Source organism: Prenolepis imparis, unplaced genomic scaffold (assembly GCF_030444845.1).
Source record: "Prenolepis imparis isolate NDT839.2.m4 unplaced genomic scaffold, iyPreImpa1.0 SCAF_6, whole genome shotgun sequence".
In the NCBI taxonomy this organism is placed as follows: domain Eukaryota; kingdom Metazoa; phylum Arthropoda; class Insecta; order Hymenoptera; family Formicidae; genus Prenolepis; species Prenolepis imparis.
This window is the reverse complement of record NW_028141164.1, coordinates 9,884,801-9,907,512: the sequence shown is the minus strand read 5'-3', so window position 1 is coordinate 9,907,512 and position 22,712 is coordinate 9,884,801. Positions and strand designations below refer to the sequence as shown.

General features: G+C 36.0%; 1 protein-coding gene across 4 annotated transcripts in view; it reads right to left on the bottom strand.

Annotated features, from left to right (window-relative positions):
- The window catches only part of Ubce2h (ubiquitin conjugating enzyme E2H), a 32,749-nt gene extending 11,420 nt beyond the window's left edge, over positions 1–21,329 (bottom strand). The window contains exons 1-3 of one of the 4 annotated variants that reach the window (XM_083041107.1): positions 20,854–21,329; positions 20,022–20,420; positions 5,719–5,795 (exon numbers count right to left, since the gene is read on the bottom strand). In XM_083041107.1, coding sequence (XP_082897233.1) covers positions 5,719–5,795; positions 20,022–20,074 — 130 coding nt within the window. In that variant the 5' untranslated portion in view covers positions 20,075–20,420; positions 20,854–21,329. The remainder of the gene's footprint in view (positions 1–5,718; positions 5,796–20,021; positions 20,421–20,853) is intronic. The other 3 variants (XM_083041109.1, XM_083041108.1, XM_083041110.1) reach the window with 3 other exon arrangements.
- Between the last annotated feature and the right edge of the window lie 1,383 nt (positions 21,330–22,712).

Genomic DNA, 22,712 nt, shown 5'->3' with positions numbered 1-22,712 from the left:
TCTTGTATATACCTCGATTATTTTAGCGCTCGCGCGAGTCCCATATATGGATTTTCGATCAATTATTTAGACTCGAGATTTTCTTCTCGGGGAGATTGGAAATTGGAAATATCTCTCGATGTGTGAACAGTACTTAAAGCAATTCTTCACGCGGCTCAATCTTATCGACGTGCGCTTTTGCCGGTCTAATAATAATGCCACTCGCTTCGCAAAAGACGTGGTATCAGCGAAACTCGACTAGAGCATTACATATTAAAAAGTTGTGCTATACTTGTCGCTGTCAGAATGCTCTATCAGATTCAACGAAATATACTCGATAAGCTATAGTAGCTTTAAAAAAAAAAAAAGTGATATAAGTTTTTAACGCAATTTAATGCATTAAATAACTATTTCTGTACCTTGCAAAGTCGTAATAAATATGCCATCTAACTGAATGGCTAACAAACAACAAAATGCGACAGGAACTGGTTAATCAAACAACCGCGCCTGAGCAGCTCATTATGCAGCAAGCTTTTCATGCATCCGCTTGCACGCGTAATGTGCATACGTACATATTATTGCGGCAAACTATCGGCAAGCGAGGGAGATGAAAGGAATACCTCTGCTTGGTTTTCTTTTCACTCACTTACTCCTCTCTTCCTCCCTTTCTATCTCTTGTCAACAGGAAATAAAATAATCTTATCATTGAGTAATCTTTGGCCTGGTTCGACAACCAATTACTTTTCTCCGAACAGGATAATTGCCACTTTGAAAAATCACACATGACGAATGTCGCACGATTTCGTTTCGATTTCGATCGCAATCGCATGTAGGCGATGCACGCAATAAATAAATTAATCATTATGAGTCGTTTACTTTTTACTTTACGTTATTTTCACTGCACAATCGCAAATTCGGTTATTGATTTTATGCGATACATCGATATCAAAATCATTGATGTAATAAAACGCGATAAGGGAATTATTTTAATTGATAAAAAAATTAATATTTTTTTTATTATTAAACAAAGTTACGCAAAACTAGGTCGACGAGAGATAAGATAAGATTGAGAGATTAATTTCTAGAAGTGGAAACAAGAGAGTCTATTTTTAAAATTTTTTGCAAGAGTTACGGCTATGGAAATTCAGCTGTATCAGTGGCGTTAATTTTAATGTTTGTATTACGCGAATCTTACGACAGTTGGCAGTAATTAACTGTATCGTAATACGAGTGCAATTTTTTGTTTTAACGCAAGCGAGACGTCTCGCGAAGTGATGATTGGGCAAGATTGTAGAAACTTTCACATCAAACACGCCTACGATACGGAGGCACAATTTTAAACGGAGCCGGCAACCGTTCAAGGGCTCCGATACATTAGTACGAAGTCAAGGTGAGTGCATTATGCAATCTTAAAGCGCGATTAAAAACAAAGCGGAAAACGCGATATCGAGCGCGATACTCAAAGTGGGTTCCAAAGTATTAAATATAATTCATTTTTTGCCTTTTTTGAACATTTTTTTGTACACGTCGTCTAACGAATAACGAATATCTCTACATCGCGTGTTATGCAATTTTCATGTCGCGATATGATTAATAAAAAAAAATATATATATATATGTATATCTCGACTAACTCTAAATATGCAAAACCAATCAAACACGTTTCAGACAAATAATACTATTCAATCGACAGATTTTAAACATTATCCAACGTGTGCACACGCTATATAGATATATATATGTTGTAACTCAATCAATATATTTAGATAACCAGATATCACAGACCGAGACTTCTTATTAAAATACGTAATTTGTAACACCGATATCGGTTCGGTTCGTGTAATTGGCAATTCTGCAATGTTATATCGTTCGAAACAGAGATTATATGCATATTATATACGTTAAAATAAACTTGCAACTTTTATTGCCTTATTCACAAGAATATTGCACATTGTATGCAAAATTAGATTTTTATCTCATAACCTGATAGGATCAATCAAGGAATAGATATGATTTTCTTTCTCAATCAAGTCACGTATATAAAATTATCCAGCACACATTTCTTTCGTGGAAATGGAATAACGATAATACAATAAATTCTCACTTCTCTTTAACAAATTTCAATTGTATATCGATTGTGAGAATGACCTCGAAATTGATCGATCGTTTACTTTTTGCAACTTGTATGGAAAAAATAAATTTTTTTAATCTTGTCGAATCATGTAATCAAAGCCTAGTTGCACATCGCAAATAATAAAGTACTCGAAGCAATTAGAATATTCTCCAGTCGTGTTTCAAGTCAGCGAGAAAACCTAACATAGTCGCGAATTTCTCGTAACCTATGCCACGTTTGAATGCAATCGGGGAGAAGCTGTTATGCCGAAAACCTTTGTTCACCGTCGACATCCCGCAATTCGCCATTTACCAAATCCATTTTCAGCGCTCGCGTATAGAGCGTGAATATCCGATATATAACTAGAATTTAACTCACGATCGAGCGCTAATAGTCCACCAAAGCGATTCTCGATCGGAATTTGATAATTATCTTCAGCAATTAATAAAGTCGCGGAGACTCATTGCCTCACGTGTGGATTTATGCGGTAAATTATGTAACGAGATATGATACAAAAAGCTATTCCGTAATTACAGACACATACATAATATATAATATATATTAAGAATGTATATGTATATTTTAAATATATATATATACACATTCAAATAACGTGAAATGAGAATAATCAACATTAGTCTAGTAATTTCGAGATAAAAGTATTAATAATCGACTTCCATTCGAAATTACGAGGAATATTCAATATCGGTCCAAAGTAATTAAATGAATAAATTGATCAGTTTTTCTTCGCATGTTTAACATTAAGACTGATTATATTCGATCTACTTATATAACTTAAAAGACTAAAAATATAAAGGAAAAAAATAATTTAATAATTAGCACCAAAGATGTTACAGTGATTTCGCTAATATAGTTGGAAAGAATTAGCGCATGAACTGTTTCGCGATCTGTTTTAAAACACTACGAGAGTATCTAAAAAAGTTGTTTCATTAGCATAAGCTTATATAAGCTTGTTTAGCAATACGCTTTGTTGTATTTTACACTTGTTTAAATACTGTTTCGTACATTTTCAGAATTTAACCGAACAAATTAAAGAAAGAAATTCGCGAGCAGGCAATTATTTTATTTCTCGTTTAAAAAAATATACGTTTAAAAATCCGAGAGAATTATTCGATGTACCTATTTCGATAATTCTTATAATTTCACAAGACGAGATTCAAATATATCGCTCGAAGGGTTTTCCGATTATTGCAGAGACACAGTTATATGTTCTCTTTTTCTCGTAATTAAAAAACTTTAACAATATTCCATGAATAGATGCGCTTTCATCTATCTTGCGATTGGAAAATGAACGCATGTAAACTCGCGCGCGCGCAGCTGCATAGTTTGCCGAAGGAGAGGGAGGAGGGTTGAAACACGATCTGATTTACATCGTTCCGGGGGTAGTTCGATGATGCTAATTCGTGGACGGTGGCAAGTGAAGGGTTGGCTGGACAAGCGAAGCCATACACGCGTATATAAGAGAAAAGAGAAAATACGTAAAATTGATTATGCAATTACTAAGCTGCAACAATCGAAACACGAAATAATCGAATAGTCTGTATTATCAACGCCACACTAACACCCAGACCCAACGGATTGCCAAGTAAGCTCTTCTTAATCTACTGCAAGCCTTACAATAGATTCGAGAGGAGATGCAAAATTTAAGATCGAATTAACGTTTTATTGCTCCAACAAATTGTACTTACATTCTTTCATTTCCCAAAGAAAACATGTAGATAAATATTAAGAAAATGCAAGATACTTTTTTAATGTCCATACAATTTTAATAGGAAAATAAAAATGTTTTATAGTGTTTTAACAATATAAGCAAAATATTATAATGAGAAATGATAGTGACATCCTAATCGTAAGTTAAAAATATGATGCTACGTACACGTTAAAATTTTTTTTTATTTTAACTTGTACAGATCTTTTGCGATATATTTTAGCGATACATAATGCAAACGGCATCAGATCCGATTGCGTTGAATATCACGTTTCTACAATTTGCTCGAGCAATCCAGGGGAAGATTATCCTGCGGTACGTTCTGCCGCAAATGTAGCATATCTCGTCAGAGTAAAAGTTTAAGTCCCGGAGTCTGGTCTTAAGCAAATGAAGTTATATTCGCGCGGATGCAGCTGCGCAATTTCAAAGGACCTATCTGAAAAGCGATCTAATTTAAAGAGTTTACGAACGAAGGTAGGTAAGTTGCGCGCGCGCGATTTCAGCTGATTCACCGACACGATCCAAAGGTCAAGAAACTTTCATCTTCGGACGGTTTGCTTTCCACCGTGGCAAAACGAAATTCATTACGCGATTGTAGAATTTTAATTCGACCCGCTAAAGTGAACACAACAAATTGATGAAATCACGAATCCGTAAATTTGTTTCGTTCATTTGCGGAATCGTGATTTTTTTATTCTCAAACAACAAATCAATCTCGCAGCTTAATTATCCTTATTTAATTACTACCTACTTTTCAATCACGAATTTCAAAAAGAAGATCGATTTTATGAATCGTTTTTGTGATAAGAGTTTGTACAAATAAATTCTAAATTCCTGTGCGACAATCTCTGTTTTCATTGCTGCCTGCAACCTGTTCGTGTTATTCGCAGTAAGCGAATAGTTGCATATACAGCCGTGTCATTAACGAATATCTTCGACACGATCTGCTTGAAAGCGGTCTCTTAAGGACAGCTGTTTGTGTCTCTTTCGTCGAGTCAAGGAACTTTCTTTCGCGAGAACCGCCTGCCAATCGATAATATGCTTCACGCGTATGTCCAGCAAACCGAGAAAATCGCAAGTATCAGGCAGTTGCATAAGCATTTCCGGTTCTGAGAGATGCGCATAAACCTTGGAATATCATAAAGTGAAAACGTAATGAAAAGACTCTTGCCGTCGTGTTTTAATCATATTCTTACTACGGTAAGTGCGAAAACTTTAAGCTTCATGATAGATTATAGTGTTTAATACGCAAAATAGAAACAAAAAATATATACGAATTGATAAACTAGATGCTGCCAAACGTATCATAAAATTCGTAAAATTACAACCTAAATTATACAGATAGTAATTGCAGCGCGCCTTTTCAGACGCGTATTTTAATTCTAGTAATAACATAATGTAATAGCGATAATAATAGCAATCCAAGGTGATACGCAAGAAACTATTAAATTGAGAGTGACACAAAAAAAGAACGCGAAGGACACTCATTGAGCACTGCATTAACGTGACTTCAATGTCAGGTAAGATTACAGTGAAAAACATCTTTACCCGTAATTGTGCACTTTGCCGATTGTAAAAACACATCGTATCTTATTTTAATAAGACAAAATTGAAATCAAATATTAGCGAACTAAATTATAATATTCCTAATTATCATTCTATGTGGGGCCTAATTGAATCGTTTAATTGCAAAAGAAAGATTATAACGCTAATTAAATTAACTACTACAAATTATTGTAAACGATAACGATCAGTATGGAACGCTGTGCACAGTATGGAACAATTCAATTATATTCAAATGACTATATATTCTAAATTGATCTCAAATAAAATTCAATTCCATATATTGCACGAGTGTTCCTTTATAATATAATATAAAAATAAGATGATGTACTCACTCCCTCGTGGACCGTAGAACTTGACGGAGAATTCATTTAGTCCTCCTAGGATTGTCACCTCGTGTTTGCTTTCTATTCTGTTTGGGATAAAGAAGTTAAGGAAAATCGTTTCTTATTTTCTTTTTTTTTTTTTTTTTTTCCTCATTACGCGCAACTCTGCGTCTTTCTACGGCGGGAGAGACAAATCACAGGTTAGACTGTTGACGGCGAGAAACAGGATGGTAATCAATGTAATGATGTACTTGGAAAATTGAAACAGGTATAAGAGAGAAGATGTAAAACTGTGCCAGACCCCGCGGCGGAGCGTTACAGCCAGCATACGACCATCTAACTAGCACAACACATACATGTTGGAGTGACAATGCGAAACCGTATCATTCTTTTTTCTCTTTTTTTGTTTGTTTTGTTCAATAAAGTTCATATGGCTCAAAAATGAATTTATAGTGATATTCGTTTAACCACCCGACTTTAATTTATCGCTTTGCTGACTCGTGCTTTATACGCCTGAATATAAACAGAAATGTGTGTGTGTATAAATTTTACAATATAAATTTAGAACATGTAAAATTTTCTGCTACTTTTGATAATATAATTTCAATGATATTTTCTTAAATGAACCGTATCATGAATATTTAAGTTCATAAATATTTAAATTTAAATTTCCAAAAAATGTACGTATGTCCATAATTTAAAATTGTTCTATATATATAACAACTTTTAGAAATTTTGTACCGATCTCATAAAGCACGTTCTATTTCTAATAGAGTTTGATAAATGAATTATTTGTTCAGGATAAGAGCATATTAAGAATGTTTACAGAGAAATATTGCAATTTCATTTATCACATGCAAATCTATGACAATGTAAGATCCAGCACGTGTACGAACAACACGCGTTTAAAAAGGACAGGGATTACACAGAGGATAAACTCTCACGCATACACAGACACGTACCCATCATCAACTGGAACGTGCTAGCGGAGGTCGCTGGCTCGCTTATCGCTTGTGTAAGAGCAGAACTTTCGATGCGTGCATTAGAAAGTGCTTATCTAAACGGTGTTTCGCGTGGAAAAAAATGAGTTACCGTTTTTCTATGTCGGGAGACCAAACTCTCCGTTGCGTATGTATGAAACACGATTTTTCAACGATGATTATGGATCGGAGCGAATTGCAAAAGAAGAATTTTGGGCGCTTGAACAAAAATTTCAAACGATTATTATTCGCCGCACGAAAATTACGCAATTGAGTTAAAATGTGTCATGCAATCTAAAAAAAAAGTGCCAAATTATTTGCAAGTTTCGCGTATTTACGGTATCGCGCGATAATCTTGTTGATTTTCTCGTGATACGCTGCCACTATTGTAATATTTACAAGTCATACACTTATCGCAAAATCTGTACTGCGCGTGGTGCGGCAATAAAACCCATTTTAATTAAATTATTCAACAACCTCACCATGCGCACGTAAAACGCGGAAGCACTTTTTTAACGCGTCGGAATAAAAATGTCAACTTAAAATCCTCGTGTCGCATTTTATCAGCGAGACCAAAGCGACTATAAAGGCTGCCGAGATATTCAAATCAAACGTGTACATTCCCCGATAAACGAATAATTAATATCGTAATGATTCTTACGTTCATTTAAACACTCTTTCATGTCTACATGTTTATATACAAAATCTGCTATTTAAAAAAAATGCTTTTCAAAATTGACGCACAGAGAGAATTTTCTCTTAGAATTTACCCTGAAAATCATGGTAATCGTGGGACATATTATGGTATAGAAGAAAGAATTTCTCTGATTAATATTTATCACAATAAAAATAATATCTATTACAATAAAATATAAAATACGTTTAATCAATTTTACTATGCAGTTTAGTAAAATTAATCAAATGTTTTATATTTTATTATGATATTATAGATATTATTATTTTTATTGTGATAAATATTAATAAGAGAAATTCTCATAAAATTCTTTTCATATACCATATTGTCCCGTGATTACCATGATTTTCAGGGGAAAATCTAAGAGAAAATTCTCTCAGTGTCCTCTCTGAAATCGTCGAATTTTGTCGATATTTAGACGTATAATATAAAATAGCGCTTTTTACGAGGTAAAATATCACACTTGCAATTCTTGACCCGAGTCGTTTGTGAAAATACTATGGAAAAAAAAGAAAAATCAAACGTGCGTGACGCGTAACGCGTTATCCGACTTACGGTAACCACCTTTCCTCAATGTTTTTCGCGGAGAACGGTTTGCAGGCTGCATTCGAACGGCTCTCTGCTCTCACCTGCAGGGGCAGGTTCGAGAACTTTGTTATTCGCGAGATCACGTTCCGTGAACGCGCCCGATTCTGTAAAGCCGTTCTCAGATCTGCGGCGAATGGCGGGATAAACACACACGGGCTCGCGAAACCCCCTCGCGCAGCATCGCGAACAATGAACGGATGCTCCGCGAGGAAATAAACCGTGATTGTGAATCGCACGTGGGTCTCGCCCCGTTTACACGCGCGCGGCTTAATCGTTTCTCTCTTCTTGCGACACGCGATAACACGCCCCGTCACGCGGCATCGATTAGAATAACTATCCCTCCGCAATTTCATACGGGGTGCCCCTGCAATTGAAGCTACAAGTTTCGCTCTCCTCTATTGCAATATCGAGTAATTCAAATATAGAATAATTAAAAATAGTAACTTTTTATACATAAAAGTATAATAATTTTATAAAGTTTGGAAATTTTTTTATATAATTTTATAAAGAATTTTTTACATTTTAAATTTTCTCTCTCTTTTATAAATTTTATAATATATTTATTTTCATGGCTGTACATCGTTTCAATCGCATTAAAAGTCACGAATGAAATTAAATAGAGAAGCAGAAGTGTTTTTTTTTTGCTGGGAAGGGGCCTGAGTTAACGACACGATAAAAATTGCAGTCTCTATACTTCAAACGGAAAATACCGCTTGTGATATTTATCCCGATAACGAGACACGTGAGAGATTACACAAATTTCGTGACGAGGGTGGAAAAGTAAATCGCGCGGAATCGGAAATCACCGCGCGTGATTCCGATTCCATCAGCCAATCTCTCATCGCGAATCATCGAACAATCGCTTTTTTCCATATATACGTAAGTTATCATTACCGCAACGAGAGAGGGAGAGAGAGAGAGAAAGAGGGGCACCGGAAAGTGCATACTGAAAGTCGTAGTTGCTTTTTCTGGCACAGAATCCGCAATCACAGTCGGCCTTTCCCCAGCGCATTACACCTATTATCGTAGAATAATGGAGATATCATCTCGCGTACGTGTGTGTTGGGATATGTGTGTGCGTCTCATCAAACGATCATCTCTATTCATGTGCTCTAATACACACGGCTGAATTAGCACCGCAGCAAGCATCCTGTTACGAGAAACTGCGGCATGTGCGTTTGACAGACGCGTATCCAGCGTTATTAGAGAACAAATAGCCTCCGTATTTCCAACATTGAACATCGACAAGGCTGGAAATTGGAAAAACCGACCGGGAAAAAAAATATACAAAAGTCTCGACTCATCATATATGAAAAATATCGAGAGAGATAAACAAATAATATTTATCTCGGAAATCTTTATATAATTCGGTATTCGGGTTTTACATTTTAATTTCGAATCTTTACTTTTTAATGCGGCGTATTATACGAGAAACGAGATGTGTGTATATATAATACATATATTTGAATAAAATATACGAGACGCGCGGAATTAAAGGAGAAAATTATTTCGGAGCGAATTTACTACTATACGGTTCTCTCGATGTTTTGCACAAACGCCGGGAGTGAGAGCGATAATTTTCGCCAAGCACAACTTGCTGAAAACAAATTCACGCATCGGCGAACGAACGAAATGCGTTACAGCACGATACGGTAACACAGAATCCTACGTTGTACAAAATGAGCGTAACGTTTAATCCAATTGAATGGCACGCCCATCGAAATTGTCCGGACGGAAGTCTCTCTCTAATGGCCATAACGCTTCAAGGATTTCACATTCCCATCGACGGGAGAGCCGTAATACGCAAGATACACCATAAACGAATAGGGACGACGGACGGAAACGATTGCTCAATCCCGGGGGACCGTTACATTCTCTCTCTCTTGCCCGCGCAATAATGTTGCTGTTTACAACGTTGAGCGAGCCGGAGGACGCGTCCGCCTTTCTTTCAACATCTACATATAACCCCTCTACTATCTCCCTATCTTGTATACATTACTCTAATGCCGTTTTATCGAACGGTTTTCGTAATTCCTTGTCATCTATCGGACTTCCTTAATATCATGGTCGTATATTAACATAAGAAAAAAGTCGAGGCTTGATTTATATGCCAGAAAATTTTAAGAAGAGAGGAGCCGGAGAGAAAGAATCTATGATTAAAAGTAAATAAAATATAAACACAGTTATAAATATAGAAAAATATAAAATAAAATGAAATAAAGCGCAACTGAATATTAAAGCAACATAGAAAGAAATTCCAGGAGAGAAAAATATAGAAATAATTAACCGCGATGAAAGTTAATGACATAGACGGAGTAAACCTCCTACTTTCTAACGTAAGTTGATATAAATTATGTTTGGATCTGAAACACGGCTACATAGGTAGAAGGTATTACGATAGATGAAATGTTCGCAAGTCGATTGTCGAGTTGGAGCAGAAATCGCGAAATGCGTAATAAGAGACTTCATTTTCTAACGCGCATCATTTTACCTTGCCCTAAGAGAGAAACTAGCGAAGGAAGAGAGTTGGCGACTTCACAATCGAATCCGCAGAAACTACAAACGTTAACGCGATTGGATATTCGATTTCTAATTCTTCAGTGCGGTTTAAAAAAAAAGCGTCCGGAACTTGCGGTAAAATTATCAACGAACGGAAGGAAAATCGTTGCGAATCATTCTCTTTTATCCCTCGGATGATACACAGAGAGAATTTTCTCTTAGAATTTACCCTGAAAATCATGGTAATCGTGGGACAATATGGTATGGAAAGACAATTTCTCTGATTAATATTTATCACAATAAAAATAATAATATCTATCACAATAAAATATAAAACATGTTTGATTAATTTTGCTAAACTGCATAATAAAATTAATCAAACATATTTTATATCTTATTGTGATAGATATTATTATTTTTATTGTAATATTAATCAGAGATATTAATCAGAGAAATTCTCATAAAATTCTTTCTATACCATATTGTCCCACGATTACCATGATTTTCAGGGTAAATTCTAAGAGAAAATTCTCTCAGTGTATACATATATTTTTCTCTCAACGAAAGACAATATTTTTCGATATATTCAGCAAAAAGAAATATAGCTTATTATTTTAAGCATAAAATTATTCTAATTAAAAATGATAAAGAGAAAGATTCTTTGTAAAATATCCCCGATATTCTCATTGTTTACGTATGTTCTGTATGCTTCCCGCAGAGAAAGACGACGCGATGCATTCCGTTTAGATAATCGCACGTGTGGAAAGACCTTCGACTGGATGACGGCGATGGATTTATTGTCCACAAGGAAGTCACAGGCAAGGCGACCTGTACATTTTTATGGCGCGTTCATCGTTAATTAACACGCGGAAACCCGTCGATACGCACCGAAACTCGCGGTGAAACCGCAATGTGCGTGTGTGTGATAGCCTATCTATCCTATTCCATTCGTATATTTAAGCAAACGCGATGGCAAATTATTAGTTAAGCCATTAACAATCTGTCTCTCTCTCTCTTTCTCTTTCTCTCTATCGAGTATTTCGTTAATTACGGAATAATTGATTAATTTGATTTCGGCATTGTGAATACACAAGGAGACTTCTCTGACACAAATAGCGCGTACGCGTCCCAAATTACATTAGTCCGCAAAATCTATATCCGCGTTGTAACGGCGATCCCGCCGGGATTCGTATATATCGATGTGATTTATCGCGATCGAGTGTAACCCGGACGACCCCGCTGCCAGTGATTTCAAACGATGGAATCGGGCGAATCTGAGGAACAATACCGTGGATCGTTTCGCGATGTTACATTTAATGGATTACGGACGATTCCACTTCGCTTACGACGAATATATCGATTTACGACGTGTAATTATCACGGGTACGACTAGGATGCTCGAACATACAGATAGAGATGGATTAAAAAAAAAGACTATTAAGTAAAAGAAGACTCGTAATAAGAAATGAGCAAAGCGTATAAGTCATCAACGAAGATGCTGTCGAGTATAAAATATCTTCTCTGGATTTTATACTGATTATTATAAATTTTAAATATATCGGAGCACTCTGCTGCGCTCGCATTAAAGCTGCATCTTCTATAAAACGGAGTTATTATCGTTATATCTCGACGATCTGCACTATATATAGAAAGACCAATTATCCGTACGCTAAGTATTGAAAATACTCGGATGAGGATAGCTACAAAGCCTCAAAGAAAGTATATGACATTAACTCGCGGCGTATACTCTCAAGCGACAAATAAGTATTGCGTAACGAGCGATAATCCTATATAAGCGGCTTAAATTATACTCGCGACGAGCGCGAGGAATGGGAGAAAGCGAGAAATTTATCTCTATAATATAAAGATTCGCGTCTTCATAATTATATCCGCGTCGAAACACCAAAGAAACGGATCGTGTGCACAATTTTCTGTTGCGCACAATCATCGTCTCGGGGATGACGTTTCCATCGCGACTTATTCCCACGAAACGCGTACATCATCGACATTACGAGGGACGCGTCTAATTACTCTAATTAGAAACAATCCGCGATGCGCGCAAAAGGATTCGACTTCGAAGACCCGTTAGGAATATAAACGTCGTAAGTCGCTCCGTTTAAGGCGTGCGCTCGTTTCCGTCATCTCAAGAGACCTTGGACGATCATTAACAATCCAAGTATCGCCTTCCGATATACAATATTATACCGTACCAGAATTATTGTATTTTTTTTCTCGGCTAAGTATTGGCGAAAAAAAAGTGATAATTGTCAACTTTCAACACATGATATTTTTTGATATATATTCAATTAAATATTTCAAGAATCAAAAAGAGAGAAAGAACAAGTACCAGAATTTAATTTTTCAGTTAATTTGCTAACTAGAACTTTACTTTATCGAATTTTAATATACAGAGAAGAAAGTTTTCATAATTTTCAAAGAAGTTTATTCAAACTTTATCAAATTCTAATAGAGAGAAGAGAATATTCTCATAATTTTTTCCAAACTTTAAATTTTTTAACCCTCTCTCTTTCTTTCTGTTTCTAAAATATCTCTCGGTCAGACTTTAAAACACCCTGGATACCGGATGAAACGATCGGAACTTCCCACGCGATTACGCAGCAAAACGCAAGGTCCCCGTCTTTGCTTTTGCGGCCTGTATTAAGCGACGTCGTCCGCATGTATGGGACGAGAGAAGGGAAAAGGAGAAAACGCAGAAGCAAGACAACGACGACGTTGACGGTGGGGGAAACGCGGTAAGGTCGATCAGCTGGTGAACGAAGCAACGAGGAAGGAAGACAAAGAGTGCACACGCGTAGTCAGGAGGAAAGGAGGTTTGTACGCGAAACTTTGTAATTCAGCTGAATATATAAAGCATGTGTATAAAGCACGACGTAGGCGAATTCACCGAGGTGCCGAGCAAAGTGGGCCGCAACTTTTACGCGCCGATGCTCTCTCGCCACGGGAGAAATAGCGAAAAAAAAAAAAAAAATATCGGGACGATGCTTTCGAGCGTGTTTGTCCTTTTAAAGTGAACCACCGAAGAAACTCGGAAAAGGAAAATATGACAGTGATAGAAACGCGCGCGCACGCGAAGCTATTACGAGCCGATTTTTAAATACATCTGTGTGACTAATGCAATTTCAAATTTATGTAAGTAGTTTTCATTTCGAATAATAAAATTAAATTAAATTCGTCTTAATCAAAGCTATCACCGCGTGCTTCCATCGCGAAACGACTAGTAGACTAGGATATCGCTGAGAGAGAATAAAAAAAAATAATGATGATGATTCAACGTTACGATAATCTCTCTCGCGAAATCACGATTAATCGTGTACAATGCAAAAATAAAATAATAAAAGTCCATGAAGAGAGACGAGCAAAGCGCGGAATAGCGAACACACAGAGAGCAGGGCTTAAAATAAACTAACTGGTCACTGCTATGACTAATACATCGTTTGCCGTGCAAACGAAAGACTTTCCAGAAACTCTAAAACGCACTAGCGGAACAAACGCGAACGCGGACGCATCCAATTTGTTTCGCTCGTCGAGGCGCTCCCAACATTAATACATGCTTCAACGTAGGGTAATCGATATCGTGTGCGGGACGAGGAAAGAAGAACCTGGCATCCCCTTGTGTGTACGAAGAAGATATTCATCTTCATTTAAAGTCAATACGCGTCTTTAATTTACTAAAAAAAAAAATAACTTCATTTATTAGTAAATTATTTAATGAAGCGCGAAAATTTTTGGCCGCAAATTTTGAAACAAAACGCATCACCCTGCGATGCATTTCGACCGGAAACTTGCGTTCGCTTTTCAAAAACAAACGATTCATTTGAACGAAGCTGTATCGTGCTGTGCGCACTTCGCGAAATAAGAGATATCGCGCGATTTAAGGTCAGCTTGTACGTCGCTAGCAATTTATATCCGTTCGTCTTGGTTTAGAGATATTAAACGCGCGCCGATTCCGCGCTATATAATTCCAAAAAATATTGCGAAATCGTAAACAAATCATCACGATGATACCGCAAAAATATGTTTATATATATAAAATTTAAATGTTATTTTCAATATATATATATGGTATATATATATATATATATATATATATATATATATGTCAACATGTATCATGCACGTCTGATTAGTCCACCATTCCTATATTACCACGATAAACAAACCATATTTATCAGTAACTAAGTAGATTTCGGTACGCTGCCCTCTTTGAGATAAAGCAAATGTTCTTCGACTAACGCGATGTTTCTCAATCGCGACAATATAATCACTCAATATGAAGCAGTCATATACTCTCTCTGATATATATTCCTATACACAATTTTTCATGCGCTATACAAAAGAAAAATACCTATTAAGAAAGAAGAAATAAAATTTATAAATTTAAAACATGTACGATAATATCAAAATAATACACAGAGAGAATTTTCTCTTAGAATTTACCCTGAAAATCATGGTAATCGTGGGACAATATGGTATGGAAAGAATTTTATGAGAATTTCTCTGATTAATATTTTTATCACAATAAAAATAATAATATCTATCATACGATAAAATATAAAATATGTTTGATTAATTTTATTATGCAGTTTAGTAAAATTAATCAATCATGTTTTATATTTTATTGTGATAGATATTATTATTTTTATTGTGATAAATATTAATCAGAGAAGTTCTCATAAAATTCTTTCCATACCATATTGTCCCACGATTACCATGATTTTCAGGGTAAATTCTAAGAGAAAATTCTCTCAGTGTAATAACAAGAAAACAGACTCAAAAACGGAGCAAAATGTGATTTTTAAATTTCAACGCATTCCTTAAATAAAAAAATAATTAAATAATTAAATCAGGCTGCAAATGACAAGTTAATTTAGATAAAAGTTTCTAGTGATCCTACTCTCTGTATATTCTCAGTTATATTAATTGAAGAGTGAGAGAAACCCGTGATAATTTTAAGATAAATCATTATTCAAAATCGCGAAGAAACGATTGATCAAAGTCTTTTGCCGACAATTCGCATAACATTATCATTTTCCGCGCCAGAGCTTTAGAGCCGTGAGAGGGAAATGACAAAAGCGCGCAAATGTGTATCGTAATAGTATCATAAAACGCAGCTATTTCTCATATTTCTGTATCTCGTTTAGCCGTAACCTCTGCCGAGAAAGCGAATTTAATACGCCGTTACAGCGAAAAGGGCTAACGAGCTTTACCGAGAGCGCAATGTCGAGGTGCCAGTAAATTGGATTATAAAGCTTCGCGAGATATTCCACTTGTTTTGAATAACAGCAAATACGGGACAATGTTATGATAAAATTAAATGTAATGAGAGGAGATGACGTGCATGTATGTATATATCGATTAGAGGTATATGCATATCTCGTATGCTCATTCTACGCGCACGCTCGCGAATACGAGAATAATCTGGATTCGCGATTCGATAGAGACACGAGAGAGCTACGCATTTCGCGAAGACTTCGCGGGAAACCTCCAAGAAAAACGACAAATATCCACACAATGTTTACGTTTAATTTTCATAATATTTCGCAATTAGAATAAGACGCGCCTTCGCGAGCCGAAAATTCTATTTTCAATCGTGTAAAAAAATCGATCCATACACACAGAGAATTTTCTCTTAGAATTTATCCTGAAAATCATGGTAATCGTGGGACAATATGGTATGGAAAGAATTTTATGAGAATTTCTCTGATTAATGTTTATCACAATAAAAATAATAATATCTATTACAATAAAATATAAAATATGTTTGATTACTTTTATTATGCAGTTTAGTTATCAGAGAAATTCTCATAAAATTTCTTTCCATACCATATTGTCTTATTGTCCCACGATTACCATGATTTTCAGGGTAAATTCTAAGAGAAAATTCTCTCAATGTATATTTATAGATCAAAAATGATGTGTCAATCTAACATTAAAATTTATAATTAAAAATAAAGATCTCCTTCAAAATTAAACAGAGATATCCGCTCTTTTTCGATTCTAACGCTGTTTGCTTCGATTTTAATTGTTACTTTTAGGCCTTTTATGCGTTATGTGTGTCTTCTTTTTCCTGTTCCTTTTATATCATCGTGTATATCTGTGTGTTTATTTCGGTAATGTATATAATAATACCGTGTAAACGTGTCGCGCTGTCAGTCTCGCTCGCTTGCTCGAAATAATTCTCTCCGGTATGATAATTAAACGCACGATGTATATATGTGATTTCTCGAGAAGTATATCGACTCCTATTGCATCCCTGTATCCCTCTTTCTCTTTCTCTCTATGAACCTCTTCCTCGTGGCTCTATAATAATTCCTGATCTTCCAAACCGCGCATTTGCATTTATCGCGATAAATAAAAGAATTATATTACCGATGCGCTATTGCTCGTGCTATCTAAAAAAAAAAATCGGGTAACGCGTAGAAAAAAAAAGGAAAGAAAAAGAATCGAGGTGTAACGACACAACAAAGTATCGAGAATTGGAGCACGCTCTCTTTTTCGCTTTATAGACGAAGCGAAGTAGCAAAGGCATATTGCGAGATTACGAAATTAAACAATAAATGTCGATTACAGGCCGAGACGGAGTTGGCGTTAATAAAACTTTCTTTCTTCTCCCTATCTATATATTATCTCTCAAGCGAATCAGCACTTCTCGTGAGAGAAAGGAACGCATCGTCCAAACAGTTATCTATTTCAAAGTTATCTATTTCAAATTCTTCTTCGATTTATTGTTCGAAAAAAGTTATCTTTCTAAAATTCATATAGAAAAAAATCTGAACCTTTTATCTGAACAAAAGTGGCGCGTTGAACGATTATTCTAAAGCTACACACAGAGAATTTTCTCTTAGAATTTACCCTGAAAATCATGGAAATCGTGGGACAATATGGTATGGAAAGAATTTTATGAGAATTTCTTTGATTAATATTTATGACAATAAAAATAATAATATCTATTACAATAAAATATTAAATATGTTTGATTAATTTTACTATGCAGTTTAGTCAAATTAATCACACATGTTTTATATTTTTATTGTGATAGATATTATTATTTTTGTTGTGATAAATATTAATCAAAGAAATCCTCATAAAATTCTTTCCATACCATATTGTTCCACGATTGCCATGATTTTCAGGGTAAATTCTAAGAGAAAATTCTCTGTGTATAGTTTTACTCCAAATGGAGAGGAAAAAATATATCCCCGAACAAAATTCCGATCGTTCTCGTTGCCATAATTCATCGCTCGCTGACCGGAATTAATAAGATATAAACGATGATATAACTGACCTTCGATAGTCGTAAAAAATGGCCCGTCACGTTTTCGGGCCGCATTGCATGACAAACTCTCGTCGCGAAATATTGTGTATATCGACCCGTTCCGTACGTGCGTCAGTGCGACAAGAGATCGCACTATACACGTTAGAGACCATCGTCGCCGTTTTATTTTTACACGCGTATGCTAAGACGTTCTGTCACTTCGCTCGCACTTCAAATTCGCCAGATTAGTGTGACGTCTCAATTAACGCTGTTCTCTTTCTCTCTCTCTCTCTCTCTGTCTCTTTCTCTCTCTCTTTGTCTCAGTCTCCTAGATTCCGTCCCGACATCACGGAATTCAAAGAAAGTTGAAACGAAAACACCGAATCTCTCCTAAAGCAACGCTCTATTTGTAGAAAGGGAGATAAAAAATTAAAAACAAAAAAGAGAGAGAAATAGAAAAAATAGACGAAAGAAAAACAAAGATTATTTATATTTTCTGCACTCTCACTCTCTCTGTTTCTCCAAAACTTATAACTGAACTTTGGTTCTTTGATTGCATCATAATATTCAGCGTTAAATAAGTCCTCCTAATAGTTTCACAAGAGTCAAAGAAAAAAAATATTTATCTCAACAAAACCAACCGCTAAAACCGACATGCGTCCTCGAAAATTTATGACATACTACGAGATGATTTTACAAGCGTAAATAACGAGATATAGGTGTAAAATCAGTGTCTTCGAGTGTAAGAGGGAGAAAGCTCGAGTTAGAAAAAGAGAGCTCGAGAGAGAAAGAAAGACAGAGAGGGAGGGAAAACAAAAGGAGTAGCGACGAGGCCAAACGAACGTGGTCGCACCGTTAACACGCGAGCGAACAAGATAAACACGCGCTCGCGCTCGCTCACGCCTGCCTATGTACGCACACGCGCAAGCGCCTAGAAGTCAGCTGGTTAAAAACAGCTGTGTCCAAACGTCGAAGCGCGACGGCGCAATGACGGATTAAATGTTCCCGCGAATAAAGCTAGATGCACACTATATGCAACATCATTATTACGTCAACGTAATGTCAACTATTCCAATACACAGAGAGAATTTTCTCTTAGAATTTACTCTGAAAATCATGGAAATCGTGGGACAATATGGTATGGAAAGAATTTTATGAGAATTTCTCTGATTAATATTTATTATTATAAAAATAATAATATCTATTACAATAATATGTATAACATGTTTGATTAATTTTATTAAAGTGCATAGTAAAATTAATCAAATATATTTTATATTTTATTGTATAATAGATATTATTTTTATTGTAATAAATATTAATCAGAGAAATTCTCATAAAATTCTTTCCATACCATATTGTCCCACCATGATTTTCAAGGTAAATTCTAAGAGAAAATTCTCTCAGTATACGAGTCTTAAATGCAGCAAAATATGCATTATTCGATTGACATTTAAATATAAGAATATTTGATGTTACACTGATGTAACAGTGATCATCTCGTATAGCGTAAAATGAGCATCTTTTTCTTTTAGCATCTTTCGTCAGTTTCCTCGCGCTATCAAGATTATCAGCTCAGATATATGCTGGATAAGCGAGCCAGCGAAATTCATCACGTACACATATATTCACACAATCGCATGTATGTACAGATACGTGCTAGAAAAGCTGAATATACATACAAGATTGTATCGAGAATCGGAAATGATGAAAAAGAAAGTAATATATCTCTTTGTGTAAACTCAGCGAAACGTTTTAATCTTTACATAAATCATTATTCAAAATTACTCTTTGCCTATAAATTTATTAAGATATATGTACATGTTTAAATCATGAAAAGAATGACTGAGAAAAATAAGTTTGTTATCCACAAAAATATAAATATGAAGTTTATATGTATACAAATTATATTTTACATACATATTTTCAATCTTTATTTATTGACATCTATAGTTGCGAATTTGAACGTAACATCTTAGAACCGACAATAAAGAGCCTGGAAAATGGCGCTTTATCGAATTTTCCAGAAGGAAGAACCAGTCTCAAACAACAATAATCAACGAATCCAAGGTAACTTTCTTATCCAACTTTTCCAGCACTCTATGCATACACATATACACAGAAAGAAACAGGCGCACGCGTGCGAGGAGGACGAGAGATCGCGACCCGCTCACACACGTGTGCGCCACTACTACGCAAAAACGAAAGGATGACAGGGGTACTTATCAGACGTAGAGAGAAGGGGAGCTTTTTTAAAGCTGCTCTCCAAGGATACAGTTTGATAACGTCCGTGTCCATACGTCGCTTGCCGGCGCTGGGGGACGACATATTTATCGGTGCTCGTCGATCGTCGCGGTGCTGAGTTCAGCAGGGGACCTTCCTCGCCCCGCAGCGCTGCTGGTTAGCGTCCACCACCACCACCTCCTCCTCCTTCTTCTTCTCCTCCTCCTCCTTCTTCTCGCTGCGCGTGGATCAGCTGAGCCCGACAGACGATCCGACGTGCCCCGGGAGGGCCTTCCTGGACGCGAACGTCTCGCACAGATATCCTTTTTCTTTTCTCTTTTTGCGACAAGAGTTCACACTGTGCGACCGTACTTCGACACTGTGGCAACGCGCACTTCTGTCCCCCGACGATAATGTAAACGAAGCGTTATATTCAGCACACTGAGAGCGACTGAGAGAGAGAGAGAGAAAGAGAGAGTCAGAGTCGTAAGAAAGAGGGGAGCGCTCGAGGCAGAGAGAAAGAGAGACACACAGACACACGCACACACTGACGTATACACATACACAACATGGACGAACGGACGGAGGGAAGGAACAAAAAAAAACAAAGACAGCGCTCGCAAGCACGACGATCGACCAGTCGATCGACCGGATTCTGGAGTGAGAATCCCTAACCGAGAAGGGCGAGAAACGCGTTTACGATTCGACGCAGATAAACGCGACGTGGAATGATCCACCGCGACATGAAACTCGGTTCAAAATCTTTCCTTCCTTCCTTCGTATTAGCGTCGCATGTCGCGTGCATGTATATATATATGTATATGCGTATGTCATGTATGTAATCTTTCTCCCTTATCTCAAAGAAATAAAAACTCGATTACTACCAGACGAGGACGACTTGCCTCCTGCTCCACCTCCTTCCCGTCGTCGTCGTCGTCGTCGTTGTTGTCGTCGTTGTCTCGGCCTTCCCTTGTGCGTGGACCAGGCCAGAAAGCACGGAGCTAGAGGATCATTTCGTCACCGTCGTCGATGACGAGTCCGCGTTTCGTCGACTGCCGTGTTTCACTCTTTGTCTCTCTCTTTGTCGCCTTTTTTCCTCCTCGTTATCTCTCTGCCGTTCGCGTGCGCGTACACACAGAAAAGAAATGTCCCCGTCCTCCTACCAGAGAGAGAGCCTATGCCAATACCACCGTCGCGTAAACGCCTGTGTTCTTTCTTTCTTTCTCTTTCTCTCTCTCTCTCTCTCTCTCGCATACACCCCGCGACCTATCAATCCGCGATCTTCGCCACCATCTGATTCCGTTCTCGTCGTTTGCACACTGGACTCTCCTGCCTCGCGACCGATGCTGCTGCCTCTGACGAACGATAGTGACAATCCGCACATGCGCATAACCTCTGAAAAATCACTCCACTGAAGTTTGCGACGAATTTATTAGATGCGCCATTTTCCATTATAGGCACGTGGCGGGAATTTTGAATGTCAATTTATGACTTTAGCATGTTGTACAATATAAATATAAATTATATATAATTTGTATATCGCGATTTAAATATTTATTAGTACTTGCTAATATCTATTAAATGCGTCGCATAAAATGGAGGAAACGGCTGCAACAAATCTATTTATTTAAAAAATGAATATATAATATAGTATAAAAATTATTAAATTATGCATAAAATGTTGGTTACAAAGTAAGATAATTGTATAATACTATACGTCAAAATGGCTTATAAATACAATTATTTTCAATACAATACATAGCATTTTTCGTCGAGATCATGATGATAAAACAATATTAATTAAATCATTAAAAGGCCTTGAAGACTAACCTGATTGCTGTTATCATGATTATAAAAGCAAAAAAAGCAATCTTACATAAACTGTACTTATATGCTTAGTTTAAATAGTACTAAATAATTTAAGTGATTAATATGCATTAATATTAAGTCGATATATAGAAAAACTATTGCACATTATTTATAAATGCTATTTTGTGTAATCAACTACCTTATATAAGTACTACGTTAAAAGTGTTTCAGTAAATACATACAATCATTTGTAAACCATTATCAAACAATTTTTGATCTTTTGGCTACAGATTCATGTAAAAGTCTTAGTTTTTTTATAGTGCATATAAATGAGAACTTACTTTGTATGTATAATAGTATATGGAATAAAAGACTAATATTATTAAATAATAGACTTAAGTGAGTTGGCACATTTCGTACTATTTGTACGAAACTTTTGCATTTAACATGTATGTATATATATCATAATAAAAGATAATAAATACTGACTTTTAATACTATTAATCATGATTGAATGCATTGTATTGATAAAGATGAATGCCTAATAATGATATGTATAATATAATAAGTTATAATACAAAAGTTTTATAATTCGAATTGAAGTAAAGATTACATTCTTTTCTTCATGTCTTATACATAATGAATATAGTGGTAAGTGATAAGAATATACTTTCGAATTCTTAAGATAAATATATCATCTACATCTATTTCGTTACATTGCTGATTAACTGCAATAAATCACTTATACAAATATCTATTCGTAACGTCCTATAAGATTGAAATGGAATGCTGAATTATTTTTAAATTGGGTATTATTTTTTTAAGAATAACTATTTAAAATTGTTCTAGTACTCTGCGTTGATACCATATTAAAAAAATGTTCTAAATTAGAATAAAACATTCCAAGGAGTACTCTGCGTTGATACCACTGCTT